Source organism: Corvus kubaryi, unplaced genomic scaffold (genome assembly GCF_017639235.1).
Source record: "Corvus kubaryi isolate FWS band 111438036 unplaced genomic scaffold, C.kubaryi_AGA036_p1.0 split1-131, whole genome shotgun sequence".
NCBI lineage: Eukaryota > Metazoa > Chordata > Aves > Passeriformes > Corvidae > Corvus > Corvus kubaryi.
The window spans coordinates 16,315,425-16,342,367 of NW_024582073.1; the positions used below are offsets into that span (position 1 = coordinate 16,315,425).

The 26,943-nt window shown below is 36.0% G+C and overlaps 1 protein-coding gene across 2 annotated transcripts; it reads right to left on the bottom strand.

Moving 5' to 3' along the window:
- Positions 1 to 26,931, bottom strand: NCAPG (non-SMC condensin I complex subunit G). 2 transcript variants are annotated; one of them, XM_042053738.1, is made up of 21 exons: positions 26,723 to 26,931; positions 25,924 to 26,133; positions 24,816 to 25,044; positions 23,391 to 23,536; positions 22,383 to 22,467; positions 18,984 to 19,176; positions 17,294 to 17,443; positions 15,072 to 15,212; positions 13,924 to 14,047; positions 12,688 to 12,777; positions 12,354 to 12,533; positions 11,784 to 11,894; positions 9,606 to 9,725; positions 7,849 to 8,085; positions 7,336 to 7,517; positions 4,489 to 4,663; positions 3,904 to 4,065; positions 2,921 to 3,092; positions 1,752 to 1,838; positions 1,189 to 1,267; positions 1 to 342 (listed from the first exon to the last, which is right to left on the bottom strand). In XM_042053738.1, exons 1-21 carry the CDS (start codon positions 26,831 to 26,833, stop codon positions 216 to 218), a joined length of 3,111 nt encoding a protein of 1,036 aa, XP_041909672.1. In that variant the 5' UTR covers positions 26,834 to 26,931; the 3' UTR covers positions 1 to 215. The 2 variants fall into 2 exon arrangements, with proteins under 2 accessions (XP_041909672.1, XP_041909673.1); XM_042053739.1 differs by lacking the exon at positions 15,072 to 15,212.
- Positions 26,932 to 26,943: the final 12 nt, after the last annotated feature.

Genomic DNA, 26,943 nt, shown 5'->3' on the forward strand with positions numbered 1-26,943 from the left:
TAATACTTTAATCTGTTTTTATTGTGTGAATGAAGGATTTCATATCAGGAAATTAATTAAAAAGCATCTGTTTTTAAAAAACTAGTACAGAAATATAGAATAATACATGATGATTCATATAAAAGGAGCTAAATATGACTAGCAAGGAAAAAAATCTTATTTCTAAGTCTGATGTTAACTACCACTGTTGACAAAGGCAGTTTCTTCTTTTGTCTTCACTCATCTGTTGCCTCATTCAACAGTCTTGAAAGATTCATTCGAGTTTTCTCCAGTGCCAAAGTTTTTGCTCGTCTTTGAGGCCTCGAACTTGACACTGGGACTGGTTCTGGAATTTGATCACAACTGAAACATAGAATATTTAAGAGTAAAGTAAAAAAGACTAAGCAAACTGAAGAGCTTTTATAGGAACGAACTTAAAACATGGTCTGAAAGAGCAAAAATACTTCTTACCAATTATAAACTTGTTCTTTTTTGAGAATATATTAGTGCTTTCCAAGTGATACAGCAGTATCAGTAAAGATAACCAAGTGACAAGCAGTTGCAAAATAAGCAAAATTCCCCCAAAATTAGGTGGAATCAAAGCAAACACACTAAACAGGCAAATGGGAGAGACTGACCCTGGTCACAATAAAGTCCACAACACATTAAATGGATTACTTGCTTAAGAAAGAGTTGAGCACAGCTGAAAATGACAAAGATAATGTTGTTTTAATACTTATATCTGGCAAGATCATAAGGGAAGAAATCTATTGTCTATATTCACTTCTCAGTCATTTCTAGACACTTGTCCAACTACATGTTGGACAACAAGCAACAAAACTGTGAAGGGGGAAAAAGAATTGAAATTTTAAAAATTGACACTTCCACAGAACAGATTAAAAAGGGCAAAAAAAACTAACTGGAAGAAGAGCAATAATGTAAACCAAAAATCTTAACTTTTTTCAGCTACAGTACCTGCTGACTCAACACACAAAAGATAAGTTAAAAAAATGTTACAGGCTCCTTGACAGAACTTGTCACTTTTTCAAAAGCACCAGTTTAAAGAAATTTTTTTTTCTTAAATATTTATCTGCATTTTAGGAACAGAGGATATCAAAACATACAGGTTTGGGAAAGAAAAACATTTCAATTAAACTTCCTTGCTAGAACAGACATCATGGTTTTGACGGTGGGGAGAAAAGGATTTACCTTTCAGGACCACGTTTTACACTTGCACCAGTTTTTCTTCTGGTCACAGACCTCACTTTGGCTGCTGCTTTCCGCTGTCCTAAGTATAAACAAAAATCTCTTTTTGTATCTTGATACCATTTATTTTCTCTAACTAGTTTTTTATCTATCTTTCTTCAGTCTTTGATATTGTAATGAAACATAGAAATATGCAGTCAGCATAGATAGAATGGGGTCGCGAAAAACCAAAACCAAAAACCCCACAATTTTCCACTTCTCCCAGAAACACCTGTATGTTACTGTAAATGGCTGTGGCTGTGTTATCTGCAATCCTGTAGTCAGTCCTTTTTTCTTTTTTGAAATCTGTGTTATTGGGAGAGGTTAACAGCACAAAAATTTCCACGGAACAAACTACTTTAAACAAATAAAATTGTAGAAACTACAACAGAGTATGAATGGCTTTCCCATCTATACATTCACAAGAAGTTAGTATTATTTTATAAAATTATACTGTTAGTATTATTTTATGGAATAATGGAATTATTTTATTAAAAACAATTAAACTAATATTGTAGCCACTGTACCTTTGCCAGCTTTGCTTCTTGTAGATCTTAATTTTGCAGTTTCTTTAACTTCATTAACTGGAGTATGAAGAGCATCTCTATTATTTTCTGTTAAACAGAATAACACGTGCAGAAGTCATAAATTAAAAGTTGATTATCTTAAGTACCAATATTTTAAATTTTGGCTGTTACATTAAAGAGCCACACAATTGGACCCCACTTTTTCTTTAAACCAGAAACTAGTTAATAACGCTAACAGGAAGTTTAAAATGTCACTCAGCTGTAACTCTGCCCCAACAAAGGTCAATCATACATAAACTATTCCTACATAAACTATTCCTGGCAAGTGTTTAGCCCATTCCACTGTGTTGGAAGCTGAGCGAGTGGGGCAGAAGATCAGCTTGTCTGAACAGGGACCTCCTTGTGGAGCTCAAGAGGAAAAAGGAACTGCAAGATCTCTGAGAGCAAGGTCAGGCTTTGCAGGAAGATGACAGAGCTGTGGTTCATACATGCAGGGAGAAGGCACAAAAGGCCAAAGTTCAATTACAGGTGAACCTCGTCGCTATTCTGTGCGATACTAAAGAAGGACTTTTGAAAGTACAGTAAAAATAGGAGGAGGTCCAAACAAAACACTGGACAAACATTTGCTGAAGATGGTCAGTCACCTGACTAACAGGACTAGAGAAAAAGCAGAGCCATTCAGCACTTTATTTGCCTGATTCTTTAATATTACTGATGGACCTCAGGCTGCCCAGTCCACTGAATCAGAGGACCATGAGCATGAGAACAGTGATTTTCCATTTGAGGACACTGAAATTGTAAGGGACCAGCTCTAAGAGGTGAATGTCCACAAGCTGAGCAGGATCCAGTAGTGGCATCCTGGCTTGTACCAGAGACTGTGTGGCCAGCAGGACCAGGGCACTGACCAATCCTCTGTACTAAGCATTAATAAGGCCACACCTCAAATCCCATGCTCAGTTTTGGGCCCCCCACTGCAAGAACAATATTGAGGTGCTGGAGTGAGTCCAGAAAACAGTGACAGAGCTGGCAAAGGGTCAGGAGCACAAGTGTTATGAGGAGCAGCTGAGGGAGCTGGGGTTGTCTCCCAAGTCCTATTGCTTCTTATTTTCATAACATCTAAACAATTCACTGAATTGTACACCCGCTCTACTACACCTCTCCTGAATTACCTTCTTCATTGTGAACAGTATTTTCAGACAATGTGATGTCACTTTCCTGTGTCTTTTCAGAGAGACCTGTTTCCTCAGTTCTTCCAGAGTGGTTTTTGCCCAAATTAGGATCCTTGGTCAATTTCATTTGGATCTTCTCAATAGCTCTTTGACATGGTTTATCTTCCACTTTCTGGAGAACAGACATTTAATGTTAAATGCTACTTAAATTTACAACTATTTCTTTTATCTATTACATTTGCCTACTAATAGGATTAGTTGAAATTACTGTACAAAGGATACACTGTGTGACATGAAAGTGACCAGTCAAACTGAAAGGAGAAACACTTCCTCCGTCAATACTAGGCAATAAAATCCCAATTTTTTTCATAATTTTTTTTAAAGGAAACCTGAAAAAAAGTAAAGCAACTGGACATGGAGTACTGTCCAGCTACCTCTGGATGATATGCCCATTGTGGATTCCGCATTCTTTTCAACATTTCTATATACCATTGTGTTCATGTGCCGCACTTCCTAATTTTAATTTTTTCCACATTAATAAAAGCACCAAAGTAAAACTCTTGTAATCCCTTCCCACTTCATCTTAAATAAAGCATCCTTTTCATGTTGCCTAATGATCTTCCCATTATATGATAAGTTTAGGTGTATAATTTCAGCTGTTAATAATTAACTAAAGATAAACTGCAAAACTGCAAGACTTAATACTGAACTAAAAAAAAAAATAACTACACCACAGTTATCAAAAAAACTTACTGTACTGCAGTGTATCAAGTTGGGCACACTGTTTCACGCTGGTTACACTGTCTGTGGTTTATCCAGTGATATCAGCTCAGATATTTGCAAATTACCCAAAAATTGATTTTCAAAGACTGGTTAGAAGAGAAATTTCAGTCATATCATCATAGTAAACAAAAGGCCCTTCATTTTTAAGCATATCAGAATATTAGATTAAAAAAGCAAGAACCATGCTATTTATGTACTACCTCTTGAATCTCATTGAGCAACACCAGAAGATTCTCTGTAGAAGAACTACTGAGTTCTAGTGAATTTAAAGCTTTTGCATAAATACGGACATCTGGTGCAGTTGGATCTGCCAGGATTTCATTGCAAATTTTCATGGCTAAAGTATCATGCACTGTTAACTCCTGCAAAGGAAAGAAACTGGATATCAGTAATTTTGCTGGGAACTATTTACAAGAGACAGCAGTGAGAACAATCTGATTTAAACAGTTGGCTAATTTTACACAGCATTTTCCTAAAATGCATGGTTTTCAGTACATTCACCAACTGATTTTTATAAATACATTCACAATATAAACAATTAGCCATGTGCAAGTTCCTACTAGCATTTTTTAATTGTAAGAAGGAGGGGAAATTTGGGGGGTGAGGGAAGAAAAGGGGGAGGAAAGTGTCAAACTAAAAGACTTAATTACCTGAACAGGCGCTCATTTAATTCAACTGCTGACACTGGGAATCCCAGAGAGGCCCAGACAGGTAGCACTAAGCAAAGGGGGAGTAGTTCTTTATTTGACACAAGTACTATTTTCCTACAGTTTAACATATTGTACCTGATAGTCCTGAGACTTCTTGGAATGACATTTCAGTCCACTCGGTCTGGTCAGGTCCACTAACAATTCAGAAACATTACTGATATCTACTTCAGCCAAAGGTGATGTTGCAGGAGCATTTAACAGTGTTTGCAGAGTTGGAAGATAAGCTTCTTCAAAGCATTCCTGGTTAGATCTGTTTCAGTGAAGTCAAATATTAGTAGCATAATGAGACAAAATTAAGTTTTCTCTTCCATGATTAAAGTTCACTGACCCATTACATCAATCAAAGTAAAGTGGGAGCAGCCAAACTTGGTAGCAACAGCCAGCAAGATCAAGATAACAAAACTGTTTCATAGAACCAATTGAAATTTTAGCACATGGTATTTCAAGCTGTATTAAGTAACACTTCCTTCCTCTGAAGAATTTGAACATTCATCCTTACTACTGCAAACCCAACTGATATATACAGACATATTCTCTCTTGAAGGACAAAAGAAAACATTTACATAAATACATGTCTCTAATTTGTTTTCATAGATTAATCTTGTTTTCTGCTCATTCCTCCTTTGTGCTAGCATTTTTCTTTGGGGGTACTTTTCATTGTGTAACAAAGCAAGGAAACCTGGCAAAAAAAGTATGCAGTGGTTAACAAGATTTTTGAAAGAAATACTCGTGCTTTTTTCTTAGAAGAGTTCATAACTCCTGCCAAACAAGCCTAAAAATCATGTTTCACTTGGTTCTGCAGCAAGTTGTCTAAAAGTGTGGTTCCACAAGACTTGTCAAAACAATTTAACAAGTAAGATGTCAAAAAGTACAAGGTACAGTTGAAGTGAAGCCTTTATACTCTTGCTGATATTTATATTACCTTCCTATTTGAACCCAAATAACTACAGGAGAAAACTAAGAAAGCAAATGATTTTTTAAAAATTCAGATTATTTGCTGCTGGATTACAGAGCCAAACCATCTGACAAAAAACCTTTTGAGCACTACAACTGGCTACAAAAGAACCAAAGCAAGAACTCTCCCTTTCAGCAGCTTTAAGGCTTTATATTGGCTCAAGCATTACTGAAGTATCATTCAGATTATTTCCTGTAAATGAAAAAAACCCCCAGTTCTAATAGCATATAGGCACAAGGCAGAAGTTTCTCCTCTTAGGCTGCCTGAGACTTTAATACTCTATAGAAGACATTCCATGAATAAGGATTGTTCAGTGGTTACAGGACCTATTCTAGCATGTCATACCACCTTCTGACATGACAGATTAATTAGAAAAGTCAGGATCAACATTTTTTCCTCAGAGTTCAAATATTTCATTTCAAAAAGTAAGCCTCTTGATTATATCTGTGACCAGATGGAAAGATTAACAGAGCAGCACCCAGAAAACAAATGGAACTTTAAAATTCAGTGAGAGATCAGTATGAAATTTAGGTAGGAGCCTCAGCCAAATCTCATTTATTACCCAAATTCTCCTTTACTGAATGGCAACTTTGCAGACAAGTTCTGCATTACACATGGTATTAAATAATTTGCTTCTAATAATACAGTATAGATAACTGAAGAAAGTAAATTACTCAACTTAAAATGGACCATTTGTGATCCAGGATGCAGATAATGTTTTGAGACAGAAAAGAAATGAGATTTCCTAACTAAACAGAGATTCTCAGTGAGCCAGACTAAGACTTAGGATTTTTTCCTCCACAGATTTTTCTGATTTTTGCTTAACACATATACCATGTTATTTTTTCAAGAAAAAGATCATCTATGGGGTGCCACAAGAAATTGCCTCATTTGCAAATGACTTGGAAACACACAGGATTACTCAGGTGGGCAATCACTAGAACTCATAAAAAACCAGAACGAAATTCACAGCATCAGAAGATGACATTGACAAGTAAAAGATTATCAATGTTAAAAGCTTATATTCATTACTCATTATCAGAGATACAGGAAACATATGAAATCAGTTTCTGTTACTTTCATAAGAATTTAAGTAGGGAAAATCCCATTCTATAAGAAACTGGGTATTTTTCTTTGGTTTTTTTCTGACAACAGCAAAAATACATTGCTATGGGGTTTTTTGCTGCCTTCACAAGACAATTCCCCTTTGTACTACTCCTCTTAATGTGGAAACACATGGGCCACAAAAATTTAATTCAATTTGCTTTCAAAAATAGAGAAGGTAACATAATGCACCTAAATTAAAACTTAACTATAAAAAAGCAGATAAATACTCAGTTCATTCTAACTTGATAAAACCACTAGCAGCTACTGAAAAGTAAGCTAAACATTTTTTTCTTACAGCAGGTAGAAGGAGATGAGAATCACTATTTAAGCTCTTATTCCCTTATGTAAGCGCTCTACCTCCTTGTCCACCACCAAAATAAATACACTGTGAATTTAAATTGGAGTATTCCTTGGTTCAAAAACAAAACAAAAATAAACCCCAAACCACAACCCAGCAGCTTGCTGCTCTGATAACTGCTGGGCACTGATTATTTTCTTTTGAAGCATTCCTGCTAGCTACTTTTTAGTGACACTTCAAAGCCTACCTGTAGTGCTCAACAGCATAAATAAGTAAAGCACATATTTTAAAATTAATTTTATTCTATATCTTTGAAAATAGTTTCCATTATAGGCTTCAGAAGGAAAAAATACTATGGAAAGCCACAGGGGTAAAGGGAATTAATGGCAAGTCTTCTGAACGGTCACAAGGTTGAGATTATGTAATTTCAAAAGCAATAGGAGTCTGAATTAGAAGTCTAATTTGCATTTGCGCCACTTCTACTTGTGCAAGACCAAAAAAAGGTTCCTAAAGCTGCTAGAACAATGTATATTGTCACACAATGAATTACAAAGACCATTACCTATTTGCATAAGCAAATAAAGGGAAGAAAACTCCCAGACAGTGTCGCAGCCGAGTATCATCTTCAGTCACGGGATTATACCACAACAAAACAAGACGAGAAAGGAGCTTGGTACTGATCAGCCTCCCAGAGAACATCAGTTTGGCAATGCCTTCTGCAGCTTCTGTCCTAAGTTCTGAATCCTGAAGAAAGAACTCATCATATACACAATACACCAACCATAATGTTTTACACTAATACTTTACTGTAATAGCCTATATTCTATCTTACCAAACAATTCTCTGCATTCACATATTTACACCTGCACAGAATGCAAAGCAGCTCAAGAGTAATGTTAGTCTGTACCACTGACAAACTTTTAGTCGTTTTCTAGGACAGGTATTTTAATATTAGACCATTAATTTCAATTCACATCACATAATATTCCCAGGCAACCTAATGGGATGATAAGCCATCTGCAAAAACAATTCTAAAACAAAACAAAACTAAGGCAAATTTTATAAAATTCCTTACCTCACTGTCTAAGAAACCAGAAAGAAGCTTCAGAAGGTTGTGAACTGTGGCAGTCTCCTCTTCCTCCTCTATTGTTTCACTTTCGTCCTCACCATTTTCAGTTCTAATGTGTGCACTCTCACTTTGAGAGTCCTTGCCTCTTCCAGTCTTAAAAGGCTCAATTCCAAACAGCATTAGCTGATCAAAGATTGCCTTTAAAGCACTGAGCTTTATCTTTATGTTGTCTACTTGTAAAACCTAGGTTTAATAAGGAAAATAAATACATCATCTTTCAGTAGACCTCCAATCTTGAAATTAGCATAGTAAGATTTTTCCTTTAATAAGATTGATTATTTTGGGAAACCTTTTCTAATACTTGCAACCAATTTTCAAACTTTAGGAAGGTGTTATACAAATTTAAACCTGAACTTATAATACCATCTGGGAAATAATTTATCAAGTCATTTATGCAATTTGCACTATATAAAATCAAATTAATTTCACTCACGGAGTGAGCATCCATGCGTGATATGTAATTTTGTTGTTCAACCTGTAAACAGACACTGGACAAACAAAGTCTGTTTGCTTGTGGTAGCTCCAGAATGTTAGGCATTACAGAAATATAGCTTAATAAAAGTACAGCTTAATTAAAATCAACAGTATGTAAAAAGACAACAGGGACCAAGAGAGTAATAAAAGTCAAAGTTACATAGGTTACTATATGTATTATAGTTCAAATTACATGCAAGTAAAACCATACATCGTGGATTAGCCCAGAGATTCTACATCTGTTTAGTCCAACACCCTGCCTCTGATAGCAGCCTACACAGACATTGAGGGGTTTAGTACCTGCAGAAATAATTACTTAACTCAAAAATTTAAGTTACTAAAGTAACTGAAATCCTCCCTAAACAAACTTCTTTTAATGTGACATACTCAAAGGCAAATTAAAAACAATAGCAAATGCTAACTTAGTAGGAGAACTTTGGGTTCCTAAAATGACTGACAGCTCTACCATCTTGTCTGAGCCAAGCATATCAGCTCAACACCTGCTGTCATTTCTCAAACGTCTGCCTGAACATACTCTTAAAAAAGCACAATGGCCACTCACACTTCCCTCAAATCCAGGGTCAAAAATGTTAACACATGCCATGTTTGATATAATTAGCTTGGTATCAGAACATTCACCACAAGGATGGGATTGTGGGTATTATTGCATCCAACATGCTCCATATCCATGGATGTTTGGCCGTGCTATTGTTTGTTGGTTTGAATATTGCTTTATCCTCTACTTAACAACTCTTCCTTAATCCAGAAACAAATTAATTATTCAGAACTTAAATCAGACACCCAAGATCACAGGTAAGTATATGGAAAAGAAATGTGAAAGCCATCACAGACACGTTTTTAGTTTGGTTTCCCAAGGAAGGCTTAGAGAATCTTACATCTTCTCTTTTCTGTATTGAGTAACAAATGCATGACAGATTTCACCCAGATTTGGAAGAGAATAGGAATTCCTTGCAGATAAGGAATTCCTAGAAAATTTCAAGGCAACAGGTGACCTTACAAAGGAAAAACATGCTACTACCAAGATAAATTGAATCTTATTAGACATCAGAAAAATCTACATGAAACCACACTCTCCAGATCTTCAGGAAATCAGGAATCACTGGTTCTTCAAGAACATTACTATGTATGATAACTTGTTATAGATACAAGACTAGATTTATTTACTAAGTCACAAAGACCATCATTTCATTTCTGATCAGATATTTTACCTCTAACAGCAATGGAAGCTGTTGTTGGGCAAATTCTTTGTTCTGAAGGGTGCAGCAACCCAAACACAAAACTGCCATATTTCTCACAGCTGGGTGGACATTAGTTACACCTGGAAGTATCTGAAAACAATAATATTAAACGACATAGATTAGATACATAAATTGAAAATAAAACTCTGACTACTAAAATATGCTTACCCTGAAATTAAAAATAATTTAGTTTGATACAGGATTGGAAAGTGGCAACTACCAAATACTCTGTTTATCTAGATACAAACAAACGCCAATTGAGTATGTTGTTTGAAATCAGCAATAAAATAATGGCAAAAGTCACATGAGTATTTTGCTTTGTGTTTGTTTTTAACAAATATTTGTTTTCAAGCAAAATGAAGTTGATCACTCTGGGAAATGAAAAATCCAACACAAAGCAACAAGCCTACACATTTCTTCATAGAAGACATTAACATTCTTGCAGAGAAACAATACCCAGCTCCAAGTTACAAAATATAGATGCCACTTCGATGTACTTGAAACAGTTTTGAGAAGACGATGGTAAAAATCCACAAAAAAGAAAAGCCAGGCTAGATACAGTATGAGCAATACAATGGCATTACTTTATATTTTTACATTTACTAAGGAGTTCAAGATAAAAGAAACAAACAACTAAGTATCCCAAGTCAGTTAACACATGAAAATCCAGCAGGAACATCAATTCAAAAGCAGGATCTTGGAGAATGAAAAGTTGAATAAACAAATGTGAAAATTAAAGACCAAATGAAAAGGTTCCTGGAATACACAACACTAATTAGGATTTCTAAGAATATTTCTATACATCTGAAAGAATGTTAGTGTGGTTCCACTATATTTAAGCAATTTTCTTTGCAGGCTGAATTCTAAGAATGCCCTCTCTTGAGGTCCTCCAGTCCATCATCTCCTTATCAAAAGATCAAATCCAAATTACATACACAGAATAAGTAGATACTTCCTAAGAATTCTTGTCAAGGTCCCAAGAATTTGCAGCTGAGTGACACCAGAGCTACCAGGTTGTTCCTATGTACCTAATCACTCCATATTTTATTTTCTTGAACTTGCTCAGTCTTCCTTGATATATCCAAGTGTTCACACATCCTGTGACAAGGAATTCCATAGATTACAGATTAGGTGAAGGAGCAACTCATTTCATTTGTTCTAATCTTGCTAGTGCATAGGTTTGTGAGGTGATCAACCAATCCTCACTCACTTTCTCCCATGTTTTATGACTTCTGCCCTCTCTCAGGCCCTTACCCTTAAGTCCTCTCCAGGTTACGAACAGAGAACCCATTTAGACATTCTTCAATAGCAGCCATTTCATACTTTTCCCTCCTGCCCTTCTCTTGACTACTTCCAATATAAACTTCAAATATAAACTTTCTAAATAGATGGGATAAGAATTGCACAGAATATTCTGACACAGATGCACCATTCATATGATGGCATGTTACTTTTTTCCTTTCTTTTTCCATACATTCACTAACAGTTAAAAGTCTGTGATATTTAGGAGAAAAATCCATACTTTTCTCAATGGAAACTAGGAAGTGTATCTTGTAGACTACGAGAGTCCAATAATACCACTGCCTTATTCTTCAATACAAAAATATTTTGCTCTTTGAAGATCCTAAAAAAATGGAAGCAGGGTGAGGGGAATCTTTCCTTGTACATGGAAGGAAAGAAAGGTCCATGTGAGTTCCAGTCTCTCCTAGTTAAAAAGCTTTTGACTAGAAACAACCAACAAAAATTAAAGCCAAAACAAAACAAAACAAGTAACACCCTTAAAAGTTCTCTATTAGAGCTCTCAGAACATTGGCTGATAGAAAATCCAATTAATTAAGGGCAGTAAGCAGACATCTAAGCACCCCACTTGGCACAGTATAATTCAGCCCTGTCACACATCTGTCAAATATTCATCATCTGCCTCTTGTATTTCAGTATCTCTCTGACACAACCAGTTATGGCATAGGAGCTCAGAACAGCATTATGTGTATTCACCCTTAAAACACTAGGTTCTGGCAAAGCTTAAAAGCACCAAACACAGCAAAGTCATTCTGAAACAAACACAAACCCTCCTGCCAGCATCCAAGGGTCAGCTTTGATGTATCCATTTTCACTATAACGTAAACATTATTTTGTATTCCTACATACCAGAGATTGAATGATTTCATAAATGATTGGACTGATTCCTTTAGAAAGTGACATGATCTTCAGAACCTCATAGCACATGATCAGACACTTCAACAGTGTTTCAGGATCATTCTTCAAGTTGTTCAGGGAAAAGAGAAAAACATTATCAGTACAAATGGTGGCTATGATAAGATGAATGGGGCCATTAATCATAATCTGTCCCTACCCAAATAAACATTTCCTGTCCACCACACATTTTTTGTGCAAGAATATTAATCATCATCTGTCTATAAGCTATGATCAAAATAAATTCCTTTTCATGTTTTCTGTTAGTTAAGAGTAAAAAGCGTAAGATCAAGATCCTTTTAGAATTATTTAGTTATTCAAAGACAAAACAACAGTTTAACTGCAATTCCTTTTTTGCTAGAGCATACTATCAGCTTCTATACTTGCAGAAGAACACTAATACCACAAATTTTGGCTTCAATTTTTAAAATGTATTTGAGACAAGGCCAAGCTACACTTTCTTTTAAAACTATGAAGACATTTTAAAACATAACCAGCACTTAAGAATACAGGAAGGGAAGATACCTTCTCCACAGGCATTTCTTTAATTTCAGCTTGCTCTGCTGCTTTTATTAGATCATTTTTTGTGCGTTCCAACTCAGTTATTTCCTCTTTTAATACTGCTGCTCTATTAAAATCCTGAAGAGTAATGCATTCCTCCAAAGCGTTTTTTGCTTCAATAAGTTTCATTTTTATTTTAGCCAGCTGAAATACAAATTAAAAAGAAAATTATTATAATAATCTCTGTAGTATTAGCCAATGATACACTATTGACACTAGCCAATATTAACCTACTATATAAAACTCTAGATCGTTAAGCTTAAAAAAGTATTTTTCTTATTAACCAAAATCTGCTCACCTTAAGCTTCTGCTTTCTTATTTCAGCAGCATCAACAGGCTGGTCGACTGCAACAATTGGCTCACGAACTTCAGATGTAATTTCTGCAATCTATTGTTACAAACAGTATATTAGTGCCATTAATTTCAGTTCAGATACATACTAAGCATTTAACTTTCCCAAATGTAAAATATTATAATTCTGAAAAAGTCTAGCACATCCATGCAGTTTCTCTTAGCAGCTCATTCCCTGTAAATAACCCTCAACTTGACAACACATAATGTGACTGAGCACATTTCAATCCCATTTTCTCCCATTCAGCTGGGTAAGCAAGGAAGAAGACCTTAAGTACTGTCCTGGGTTGCAGTGTATTCTATTACCATCCTCATGAGCTGTTGAAACCAGGTGGGGCAGTGTCTCCTTGCCTCCTCCCTCCGGACTATCTTCTGTTAATGAGCCCATCAACGCCTGGTCCCATGATTCATCATCCCATTGTGAGATGCTCCACCCAGAGGGAGGAACCAAGCATTCCATCCTGGATATAATCTGAGATTCCAAACACCACAGACAACCTTTCCACTGGATTTCCAGAGGACAAGAGCTATATAGCCACCACTGGACCTTCTGAGGAAGAGCAGACCCTTCTACAGGATCACCACTTCAACAGAACCACATCCACCACTTCAGGAGGACTGCAGCCACCATTTTATCGGACTGCTACCCTCACCCTGACTAACAGCGTGTCTGGTTGTATCCTGACTCTGTCAGTTTAAACCAGTGCTTTCTGCCTTTATGGTTTTTTTTTAAATTTCCCTATTAAATTGTTATTCTGACTTGGTGCCTCCCACTGGTTTGTTTTCAAACTAATACAAGTACCTATCTGAGCTAACAGGAGGGAAGAGAAATATGAAACCTGGAAATCTACATCATCTTTACTTTGAATGTTTTTGTCAAAACACTTTGCATCTACTATGAAAAAGTATTCTGAAACAGACTTCTGAAGTGTAACTTTCCTAGTTTGAGGATTGCATTTACACCACCAGTCATATCTGTAAACATAAAGGTCTCTAGAAAACCACAAAATGCAGCTGTGCTAAAAACCAAAATAATAACAACCCCCCCCCCCCCCCCCGCAAAAATACCCCCAAGGGGGAAGGAGACAATATTTAAATACTGATATTTCCTTTACAATGCTTCATAAAGGCCATTTGATTTATGGGGAAGACAGACCAGAAATCAAGCTTTACAATTACTTACAACTTGAATCCTTCTGTCCTCATCCGTAATGATACTGAGCAATCTTTCAACAAGCAAAGGTATAAGTGCTGGTGAGGTTGAAGGTAAAATGAGAATCTTTTGTAAAATAACCAACAGATGCTTTCTGCATTAGAGAAAAAAAAAACCAAACAATGTTTGCTTATTCAAGAAAATGGAAGACATAAGAGTTACTACGCTATGAACTTCAAGATGAAGACTTTATAATACAGTATGAGAGAAACTTTTCTCCATAGCTACGTTAACTGCCAAATGTATCTTCTTACTTAGCAATGTTTGTCTTTTACTGATTTAACCTGGTTTTTCTTGATTAGAAAATGCTGAATTTTTTAATCAGGTGTCAATACTGTCCAAAGAAAAATCATACCAGCAGAGAACAGTATCAATACTGCAGAATGCTTTCATGGAAATTATCTGACTCAAAACTAAAAAAAAAAAAAAAAAAAAAAAAAAAAAAAAAAAAATTAGAACTTAAACTATCCTGCCAGTCTTATGCACATTTACACATTCCACTGAGAGTTTGAATTTACTGCTATGTTTATACTATCATAACTGCAAGTTTTCACAAAATGCCTGGTATGATGGTATGACTTTCCAAATTCATTCGCTCATCTTACTTCACACCAAAAGGCTGTTCAAATTCTAAGAATGACTCAGTTATAACACAGTCCAGTTTAGGCTGGTATCTAAGATATTTTTAGCCTTTTAGGCCTTAGCAGACTATAGCTTAGAAACACAAGAAACAAACAGGCTACTTACTATATCTGTTGTGAAGCAATCCATTTTTCTCCTTTTATTTTTTACATACTATGCTTCAAATAAACAGTCTTGTAATTTCATAATTTCAATGATACTTTATGAAAACAACTATGAATTTATGAAAAACTATGAATTTGTTCTCCCCTAACAATGTTGAATCTGCATTAGAACTTACTTTTCCATAAAAGTAAGCAGACAATATTTGGCACAATTTTGGGACCACTTCCATTAAGGAGACTGCTTTCCATTTCAGCTAGCATTAGAACTGTAGTTTGTCTGTTTGATCAGGTTCTTTCCCAGCAGAGGTTCTATGCCTGTCCTTAGGCATGAATGTCATAAGCTTAGTACCACAAATTTCTATTTAAGTTTACCTTCCTCCCTCTTCCATGGTATCCATGCAGCCTATGATTAGAATCAGTTGTTGGCCTATAAATTCTTTTGTCATCAGGTTTACAAAACAATTAAAGTCCTTTTTTTGTTCTTCACCAAGAACTGGCATATTTTGAAGATAACTGAATCCAAACAGAACAGATATAATTACATTCAGATTCACTGTTGGACAGTAACAAATAAGTAAATAAATAAACACACTCCAAACACTCCTCCCCCACCCGCAATAAAAAATCCCACCACTTTCTTGTCCTGTATAAACAAGTGGTTATGCTAGGTACAAACCTTAAAAATTAATGATTATGTTCTTTTAATAGATCAGTATTTTCAGAAAGTTATTTATACCAAATAATGTACAGTTTCAAAATAATGCACTTCATTTTAAAAATCCATTTTGTGAATGTAATACAATAAGAAACATAAAATGTCAAGTAATGCTTGTACATGTGATTTCAGTTCTGTAAAAATGCATAAAAGTAACTTAGGAACAAATGTATAGATGTACCATTTTTCTTACTATTTTCTGCATATTTAGGTACAATGTATTTTTTACAAGTTCAGAATTGTTATATTGTCTACATGACAAAATACAAGAAAATCATGAAAGTATACAGTGAATTCTTAACCTGATCAAATATGTCATCATATTTGAATAACAATCTGTTATCAGATAAACTCATGAAAAGGGTAATCAGTTTGTTCCATTTCTTTATTTTTCTACACTCAATTGTTCTTTTATCAAAATTTTATCTATCAGTGAAAGTTACACATATTCAGAAAATCTGGAGTGAAACATATAATGTACAAAATTCAGTACTGAATAAAATGTTGCAAAATATAATTCATATATTGACATGAGCTGTGAAAAAGATGCTTTTTTCTACCATAGCTTTATAGATAGTTGTCAGCAACAGCTTGTTATTTTTAGCAAATTTTTAAAATTTCTTCAAATTTGGGACAAAAAATCTTTGCATTTAAGTAGTATTTAAGAACATCTGAAATGAAAATTAAGTGTTTCTGATCATTTAATAATAATTTTGCCTGCACCCGGTAACAGTGAGTATCTAAATGCAGCTCACAATCCTGCTTTTTTTCTGAAGGACCAATGACTTGCATGTTCTTGCTCCTCCTAACCAACACCCTCACAGTGCACTGCACAACTGTACACTGTACACCAGAGGATTGTAAAAGTGCAAATCCTACCTGAAACAACTGGGGGCACAGCTCAACAATGAAGAGTTTGACAGCTGATACCATAAACAATTACTAGCAAACCTGATGAATTTTAGCCTCACCCTGAACGGTAATGTAACTGAAGGCACTTCGAGTAAGATTGGATGGAAAGAGAACAAATGTTCTCTTGAAAAACAAATTTTTTGAAAAACTAATATTTTGTGAACTGTTAAATTAATTATGAATGAATGAATAAATTTATACCCACCAGATTGGATATACATTTCAAAGCTAAGGAAGCACAGATGCTTCATTTATTAAATGTTTATGAAACATGTTACCACATTCCACACTGAAAAGTAGCAATGACTTCTGTAATTACTACCGGTATATGACACCCAGTACAGTGAGAAAAGAATATGCATATTTTTAATTAGAAACAGCCATCAATACAATGCATTTTTCAGCAGATCTGATTTATAAGCATTTCAGGAAGATTTACTCTTTTACAGGCACAGCATCTTAGTTAAGATTTCCCAGCATTATCCATGCTCACAAACAAAATTTATGTTAAGACTAAAGAATCCCACAAAGACAAAAAAAAAAATTACCATTTCTTTGCTTTGGTGAAAATACTGCCTTAACAAAACATTCATTACCACCCTCCTGCGCCCTCCAGTTAAACAACTGTTCCGTAACTCGTTTTGCACCTCTGTCACTGCCTTCAAACATAAGCTTTTGGGAAGCATGCCTGCCTGAGCCGGCAAAAGAGGAAGAAAGTTTCAGTTCAAAAATGCTTCCCTTAGAGACAGCAGCCAAATTTTATTTTATTTTCACAAATGACAACAATAGAAGAAGTGTCGGTTTCTGCAAGCTCTAAAAATCTCTCAAAAATCTTTTTTAAAAAAGTGAAGAAAAGCTAAAATCACTGTTCAAGCACAACTTTGAGTTTGGAGGATTCCTGAACATTTGAATAAAATAATTATATTCTACTTTAGTGGTAAGAGATTTATTTTTAAATGCAATGTACCTCAATAAATAATCTGCGTATATAGCTGGTTCTGGCAACACCTCTTCTAGTAAAACTTCACCTTCTTCACCTTTTGATTTTAGATATTCACAAAGACATCTCCAAAATAACACATTCTCAGCTGTTAAATCCTCCAGTGGAATCAGTTTTCTAAACAAAAATAAACAAACCAATATGAAGAGATGAATAAAAGAGTCTGAAACAGTAAATACGCAGAAGTATTAGAAAATAAGAAATAAAGATTATTTCCTCAAATGCAAATAAAACCCGGTCAAAGGTATTCCCCACAGAAACACTTATAGACTGAGAAAAATAACTTTCTCTCTCTTGAGGAAACAGAGCTCCCCAAGCCATTCATGACATTGCCCTTCTCAGTTTTTTAATTAAGGCCGTTCACACCAGTTTGCAGAAACATTCTGCCCAACCTTTCAGACCTTCTAGAGCAACCACCCAGGTACTTTATGAAACATTGTTATTGCTGCACAAGTCTGAAAAACTGAATACCATTAATCAGCAGAAATGAAACAACTGGATTAAAATATTTTTCAGCTTCTGTCTATGAATTGTTTCTCCCATTCTTAACACAAGATCTTCACACAATAATAGAGTAGCAATCACAGTATGTCAAATGCAAAACGTAATATGACTGCTTCTCAGCAACTCTGTAAGCTCATTATCCATCTGCCATCATAGGTAGATCATCCATCATGGGACCCCCAATTCTTTTTAGACTCATAGTATTTTTCATGCCAAGTATGGCAATTAATCTTTGTTTTCAGAAGCAGAACATTAAGTTGAGCATTAATTCTACCTCAAAACAGAAAAGACAGTATCACTGCAGTGGTACTTTTTACTCCCTTGAATCCCATTTTACTTTTAACCTATCAACAACAATTTTGGTTTTGGTTTGGATTGCTCATATACAAAACAAACAAAAAACCCAGCCAAAAAACACCTGAGCAACATGTAGATGAAAACTGATCATTAATTTGACAGCTTCTCATTAATCTGACAGGTCTTTATTTAAGTGTAAATTTAACAAACAGAAATCACAGACTTCAAAAATCTAGCCATTTATCATTCTGATACTGCACCATGCAAGCTGTACTCAGAAACTTCATACAAAAACAATGCTAGTTTTTTCCATAAATTAAATGAATGTAAGCTTCATTACAAACTGAATGATTTAACTTACTTTTCAAAATTTCATTAGTCTAACAGATCTACTTCTTAAAAAAATTCTCAGATAGCCCAGTTCTTCAGAATGGAAGCTTCATTTTGCTCAGGATTAAAATCAGACCAATCAGAACTGAATGATTTTGAACAGTGGTAGGAGACTAATCTCAGATGATAAAATTAAATGACAAATTGTCACTGTCAAAAAAAGCAAAATAAAAGCAATAGCAAAATCTTACTCTGTATTATGGGGGGAAATACACAGTACCATATGAAGTGCCTTGCCTTCCAGTTAGTAGCATGACAGATGTTTTGAAATCAGTAGATGCTACATGCATTGCACTCCAAAGCCAGAGATGTGGGCCTGGCTGGCTTTAAAAAGCATCAATAATAGAGAAGTAACTTTCTTACAGCCTCTGGAAATGTGCCAGTATCTTAAGAGGTTAAAAGGACTTTAGTTTTATGTTCTCATACAGAATACTCATCTTTTGGAAATGAAAAATGCTCTGCATACCTGCTGTCAAGGTTTTTACAGTTCTGAACAATGTCATGAAGTGGAGATAATGAAAACATAGCATTTAGTACTGGGATGGCCACTTCTGGGCAGTTTTCTACATCCAGTTTATGAAGCAATTCTAAAACATCCCCTTCACTGAACTGTAACCAGGCTTGAAGTAGCTTCTTCTTCATTACCTCCTTAATGGCATCTAATAATACAGGAATTCAAACAGTTTAAAACAAAGTTTAAAAAATATCAAATTTTAAACATACTTTCACAAAACATTTAACTACAGAAGTCTTTTTGCAAAAAAAGTTATTATACAGTTAAACTTAACATTACCTAAAATAAAGAAAAACCCAGTTGAACAAGAACTACCTGCCCCATTTTTGAGGCAATATAATTTTTCCCCTCACAGGGAATTAAAAAAAACCTATATCCAAAAAACTTTTACATCTAAGGACAGCACCTCAACCCAGAAAATCTGCAAACCACAAACTCCTGTACAACAAAGAAATATTCAGAATTAGAATCACAGAATAGATAAGATTGGGAGGGACCACAGTGGGTCATCTGGTCCAACTTCCCTGCTCAAGCAGAGCACGTGGTGCAGGATTGCCTCCAGACACTTCTTGAGTATCTCCAGTGAGGGAGACTCCACAATCTCTCTGGGCAACCTGTTCCAGTGTTTGGACATTCTTCTGCATGTTCAGGTGGAACTTTCTGTGCATCAGTTGCTGCCCACTGCTTCTTGTCCTGTTGCTTGGCAGCACTGAGCAGAGCCTGGCTCCATCCTCCTGGCACCCTCCCTTCAGATACTGACAGACATTGATGAAGTTCCCTCTGTTTTCTCTTCTCGAGGCTGAACAGGCCCAGCTCCCTCAGCCTTTCCTCGTAAGAGAAATGCTCCAGTCCCAAATGTTCTGGGTAACATTGTTATATACTTGCTGTATTTCAGGAACTGGCCACTTTTGGAGGCAGGACAATACGTCTGAATTGACGTATAGAATTCTCACACTAATTCAATTATAAGAATGGATTATGAAGTTTACATATGACACTTTAACTCCCTCCTCACCACAAGAAACAGTTCCTGGATCAACAGAGTACTATTTAATCAAGGAAAAAAGTATTTATGGGAACATCCAGAATATATACATCATTAATGCATTCACCCAGACTTAAGCAGGAAAGTTGAAAGGCTAATAGTCTGGTGGAAGTAAAAACATAATAATTAGGGAGCTAGGAATAATAAAAGAAGTATGCTCTTAGGATATTTCAGACAACAATATCCAGAATAAAGGAAACAAAGTCTACACACATTGACAACATTCATCTTTCCTCTTATATGTAACTCATGATAATAAATGCAACACTTAAATATTGTTAAGAGATCAAAAAGAACTGTAAAAAGGCCTTGAAAAAGCTAAATTAATGTCCTAAGAATAAGAAACCTCTCTAAGAAAGTGAAAAGCATAAATTAGTAGAATACAGTAGAGTAAGAGCTGAACTCACCCTGAAAAGCAGAACTAAGCAGAATCTGGATTATGTATTCTAGATCTAATTATAAGCCCTTGTTCTGAAGCCAATATGGAAAAACATCCAGAATTTTAATGTAGGTACCTTGAATGAGCAGGTTCCTCATTTGTTAGCTCAGGAGTTACACAGATAAGCAAATTCAATAAAGATATATATATATTCAGGGTTATAGGGTTTGCAATATTTGCAATATAGAATAGCCAATTTGGAATATAAGCCTGTTTTACCCAGCAGAGAACATATGATATCAGACAAACTACATACACTGGCAGATGTCTTCCCCTGTGATTCTAGGTGTCAAGAAAAAGAAAAGTCCTCAACAGCTGGGATGGAGAATCATCCTAAGGAAGAGAGAGACACTAAGAGAGAAAGTATCTGTCCTGGATCAAAAAAGGCACTTCTTTATGTTGAATGCCTCAATGTCACTGAAAACCATAGACAGGCTGTATTTTCTCTTTAAGGGAATACAACAAATCCTTGTTCCTGACAAGTGAAGATCACATGAAAAATTAGTGAAAGTAGCTTCCTCCCCAGTTTGGAAAGATTACTAAGAGAAATGCATTCACCCTAAAGAAGCATCACTCAAGACCAAGCATTATTGGGGGAGTGATGGCAGCCAGCAGACAAGCAGCAACTAGTTAGATCAAAGAGCAAACCAGTATATCAGTAAGAAACAGTAATTCAGAACATGAGTTTTTCAGTGCTGGACTTCAAAAACAGAACATGGCAAACTTCAGTAGGCAACTACAGAACAATTCAGGATAGGTGGGGCAAAGTGACTAAAACTTCTTATACAGAAGAAGGTGGTCTTTTAAAGTGTAGTTCTATACAGCGTAAGAAAGGACTCATCTGATTGTCTCTTCCTTTCCTGTCAAGAACAGAATATGATCCCCAGCTAGCCAAAAATAAAAGCAGAGCAATAAAAACATATGCAGACATGACACACCTTAAAGAGCTCTAGTTCCCAATGAACACAGTACTTAGTCTTGTTTTCTAAGTGAATATCCACATAGATCAGAATTCTCAGAATTCCCAAGTAGCACATCACTCAGCAAGGGAAATTCTCAGAGTAAAATTCAACTTCGTGCAGACTTTCCAAACAAAGTAGGGGGGGGGTTACACATCAGCACTCAGTAAAACTAGTAGCTTCTATTGTGAAATTCATGTCTATAATTGCTGCTTTGGGGGAAAAAAAAACCAAAACAGTGTTCTGCGTAGGCAGGCTAAAACTGTCTCACTCAGATGCATGTGACCTTTTGATCTTTTGGCAATACCACCACACACAATTATGGGTACATTCTGAATGGCTCTTTCTATAGAGTCATACGGTACAAAACACATCAAAAAGAATAAGGCTGCTTCATGGTGAAATGCATAAGGGTCAAAGATTCAGGAAAAGAAAATTCAAGCTAGTTAAACAAAAAAAACCATCTGAGATGATTTCTCTCTGAAAGCACATAGGAAATATTTTCAAACAGGTATTAATGTTCACATTCAAATTCTTTCATACATTACTAGTTACAAAAATATCTGTAATGAACTATTTCCGAATACACCAAATTAATTAGGTTTTTCTACTTCTGTGTTTAATTACATTATCGGTTTTTAATTTTAATAGCATTTGGTCCTATTTTAAAGCTCACTGGCTTTCAGGTTTTTTGAAAGTGCAATTCTTTTCTATTTTTTTCACTATAAGGGGCCTGGAAAACCAAAGCAGCAAGCAGACTTCATGAGTTTAAACACCTCCTGGTACCTCATTACTCCCTTCGAGCCCCTTATTGCCATCACGGCTGCACATACATCACCCCAACACAATAGAAAGTATTCTCTCTCAAACATTTCTATTAAGATGTTAAGAAACATATGATCTCTTACCAGATCTGTCATTAAGTCCTTGTTGCAACAATTTAACTCTCTGTGCTATGGTCAGAGCTCTTATGTGAACTTTTTCTGCCAAAACCTTAAAAATAATTAAGGCATTAAAATACATTTCCACAAATTATAACAAACGAATTCATTACCTGCCTATGGTTTTACACTTTGAGTTTTAACCATCCACAGAAATCCTGTACCAATAGAAACCTGTAACGCCTATACCAACAGCACTGTACCAACACATTAACAAGCAGATCCTCAGGCACGGAAGAAAATGTAAAGTAAAATAAACAAAATTAACACATAGCTTAGAAGCTCATTAGCTCTGCTTGAATGTAACACCTGGACACGAAAACTACCCTCTCTCTTTAAAGTGCCCAGAGTAATGAATACCTGCAATAAATTACAGAAGTAGGTACTTTTCTTAGAAAGCCTACTAACACAGAGATTCAGTTTTAAAAAAAAAAAATCATCTAAGATAAAAAAAGCAGAAGATAATTCTGTGTGAAAAAATTGAACATTTTGTTTCAAGATCTTGCCTAAGATGCCTGCATAAGAAACAGACATGTTAGCATAGTTTCTTACCTCTACATGTAAACATAAGTAAGGGTTGATACTTCTTAAAATTGCAATACCAAAACCATGCAATTTTTTACTACTGCTGTGGTCCTAACATCTACTATGTAAAAACAGAGAAGCAAATTTGCTTCAATGAACATCACAAAATGCATAGATAAAAACCAGTAGACTGCATATGTAATTTATGCTGTTACTGCCTGATCTTCAACAGACAAATTCTACCACAAAAGTAATTTCTATCAAGCAAGTTCTACAGTCAAGTTCAACAGTTTTAACTAGAAAACTTGTATGAAATCACTCCCCCTCAAAATTTTGGTAAATGAAAATAAATTATTTAACTGTTCTTAATGTTAAGTGAAATATAATAAAAGATTTAAAGCCTTTTTCCTAAGTCAGCCTTTGAAATTAATGTTAGGTGATCCAATTTACCTCATATGCCAGCTTTCTGACAGCCTCCTTTACATCCATTGTGCGGCCTACAATTATTGGCAAAGTCCTTTCTGATGGAGCAATACATGAGAGCACTGCACGTCTCACATCTGAGTTTGAATCATTTTCAAGCAATGTGCTGTAAACTGAAAATAAAAGTCATAATAATGCTTTCATAAGAGTTTGAAACATAGAAAAACAGAAAATACTTGAAAAAAAATTCAGCAGCTGTTACCAAAACCCCTCTCCTGCCCCTGCAGAGCTGATCATTTACGAAACTGTTCAAGGTCACAACCTTGATTTTATGGTAACTACATGCTGAGCTATGCTGTCAAAAGAAATAATGTCCCAATCATAAGTAGGATCTTCAGTTAATAACTCCAAAAATTGCTACTCTGGATGCCATCCATAGCCACTTTGTCATATACCAGGGGGAAAAAAATATTTCCAAATATTGGCTCTTTAAGACCTCTATTCACTAGTTGTACTTCTTCATTACCTTCGAAGTAGATCCTCAAATTGTCCTATAAATGGAAAACTGCAATCTCCATTAAGCCTAACAAAATTCTTACAGTAAATCCCTCACATAATGCTTTTTTATTATATTCTTGAACCTTATTCAAAATTAAAAGCAACCATAAAATTAGTTTAATTAGAGTGTACATGAATTCATCTTGCTCTGTGAGACAACAATTAACTATGAAATTTATGTACTCCTAAATAAGTAAACTATAAAAAACACTTAGAAAATAAAATTTCAAAGAAGGCACCTTAACAACAGAAAACTCCAACTAACTAATTCTTCAGAAAAGTCAATTATGTAAAGATTAATCAGGGTACAATTTATATACCAGCTGTGCTGGTATAAACCTACATTTTGTCTACCTTGAGGCAAAGGAAGTAGAAGCTTAGTCAAGAATCATACCATACACAAAGAAACCCACAAACATCATCAAGATACCTGTGTTGCAGAGATGCTAATCTCTTCTAGAAAAGTGATCCTAATTCAAGACAACAAAAGTTTTTTCTCTACCATCTCTACTCTTCTAAGAGTTTTTGTACAGTACCAAAGGCTCCTTAGAGAGCAAGAATTGAACACACGTATTATACACCTCCACTCTAGTTTACAAGACATTTTCACAATCCTATTCGTACATTCAGTTCACAGAGCAGCCTGAGCCCAGTATGATTGTCTAGCAGATCTCTCCTAACAGTTCTGTCTTTTCCCCTTGAACACACACAACACTTGCACGTTCCATCTCCTTTGGCAAAGAATTTCAATTTATGAATTATTACACGAATACTCTCTAAAATCCATTTACTCAATGCTAAAAAAAAAAAAAAAGAAGCAAGCTTTAAAATGCTTTAAGGTAAGGTAAATTAACAAATGTTCTTAGACAAAAGAGAGAGACCAATATTACTTACCATTAACAACAGGGCAGTTTTCATCCTTAGGATTTTGAAGTCTTGACAGGGCCAAGACAGCTTGAATTCTCACACTTGGAAATTTATCTTTAAGTCTAATCAGCATAGCTTCATTAATTTTATCAAATAAGTCATCATCAATCTCGGCATTCTCTGGCATATTTCCCAAAATCTTATTAACAAGCTGACAGGTTCGAAACCTAACCGCATGGCTGTTTGCATCGTGAGACTTAGGGAAAGAAGAAAAAGGTATTCTCAATAATCACACTTTTCTCATTTCCAACATAAGGCTATTAATACACACATCTAAGTGACTACTATTCTACAGAGTAAACGAAATATGCACGTCTGTGTTCCAAAAGCCTTTCCAATTTAATTTTAAGATTAAAAAGCCACAACTGAAAAGCAATTACAGCCCATTGCCTGGATCAGTGACTTCAGAAAATCAGCAGTGCCTTCACAAAGGAAGCAGCATGGTGACCACTGCATGCAGCCTGCAGTGCATTAGCCAACTTACTGCTCTGCCTCCATGAAACATTAGAAGAAAAAAAGACATTAGCAATTATGATTAGTTATCTTAGGCCTGATCAATAATATTTCCATGGCAAATCAATAGTTTAGGAAAGTGTAATTCTATTTGTGTGTTCATGCTATTGGAACTGCTTATCTTTCTATGTAACACTTGCAATAAGCAGAAAGGAATAATAATACATATGCCAACCACAGTTGTACAGAAGATATTTTAATATTTTTGTTGTCAACAGAAGAGTATAAATTAATTTCCACCACGCTTTCACAATTTCATGCTTTTAAGTGTACCTATAGCAAAGCCTACAGTGACGTATCTGACAGCCAAACAGGAGAATATTCACATTTTCTCAAAGGCCCAAATTTTGAAATCCAGTTGTTGGATTATTTTGGGGGATGTGATGGATCTTTCTGTGTTGGGGGAATGGGGATGGTGTTACTAGTCAAGCACTAGCTTTGTTTTGCTTTCACTTTTTAAGCTCTAATTTGTAAATACTGTCTCAAGTACCAGCAAGTTTTCCCCACTGCAAAAAGTTTCCGTTTGTTATGTTAGACATTTAAGAATAAATGCTAACTGTACCTCAAGCAGAAATTTAAACACATAATTCAGAAGTAAATTATCTTCTTCTCCCTCCTCACTACCATCTTCTTTCTCCGTCTGATAGAATGAAGTAACAAATCTAGCTGCAAAACTGATCACTTGTTCCACTGCTGGTTCCCGTCTGTAGATTATCATAGCATACTTGAGGAAATGAATGAATTTTTCATTAAAGCCTTCTTTATCATCCAACTGGAAAAAAAATAAATCAAACCACAACAAAAGATTACCCAGTTCATCTTTCAAAGCTGTACCACAGAAAAATAAAATAAGTGGGCTTGTAATTGGCAGCTTCCAATTAAATTTAAAATCTTAAAGGGCTACAACCAGCAGTCGGGGCACACCCGCTGTCGTGCTCTCCTCAGTGAGTATCTTGCTGCTACTCCACAGCGGGCACCTTACGAGCGCGGGGCTCCACCCGGCTGACAGATTTCAGGACGACAGTCAACATCCCCATCCATTACATCCTGTGTCACACCTACATCTCGGGTATCCAAACACCTTCCCGCGGCATCATCAATATCTGAGGGCAGCTCTCCCGCCGCGTTCGCAGGAGACAACTGTGCGGAACAGTTCAGCCGCTTGGTTTTGCAGCATTTGGGCGGGTTCTTTGGGGAGGGTTGGGGGTTCTTTTTGTTTAAGTCGCGGGGTCTCCTTAAGCACACTGGTGTTCGTTTTAGGGGAACACTGCGGAGGCGGCCCCTGCCCCCCAGGGGACCACCGGAGCACCCGCTGGGGCCTTCAGCTCCCCCCGCGCCGGGCCGCCCAAGGGCAGCCGTACCTGAGCATAAGTGCTCTTCAAAGCTACCACGAGCTTCGCGTGGTTCTGGTGAGGCTTCTGGGCCAGCTGAAAGGCTTCCCGGACCTGCAGCAGCTTCTTTTTGGCTCCCATGGCCGAGGAGTAGTTCCGGGACCGACCCCTCACAGCCCCGCGCGCGCACCGGCAACGGCCGCAGCGTCCGCGCGCGCAGCTTCAAACCAAGCGCGCGGGCCACTCCCAAT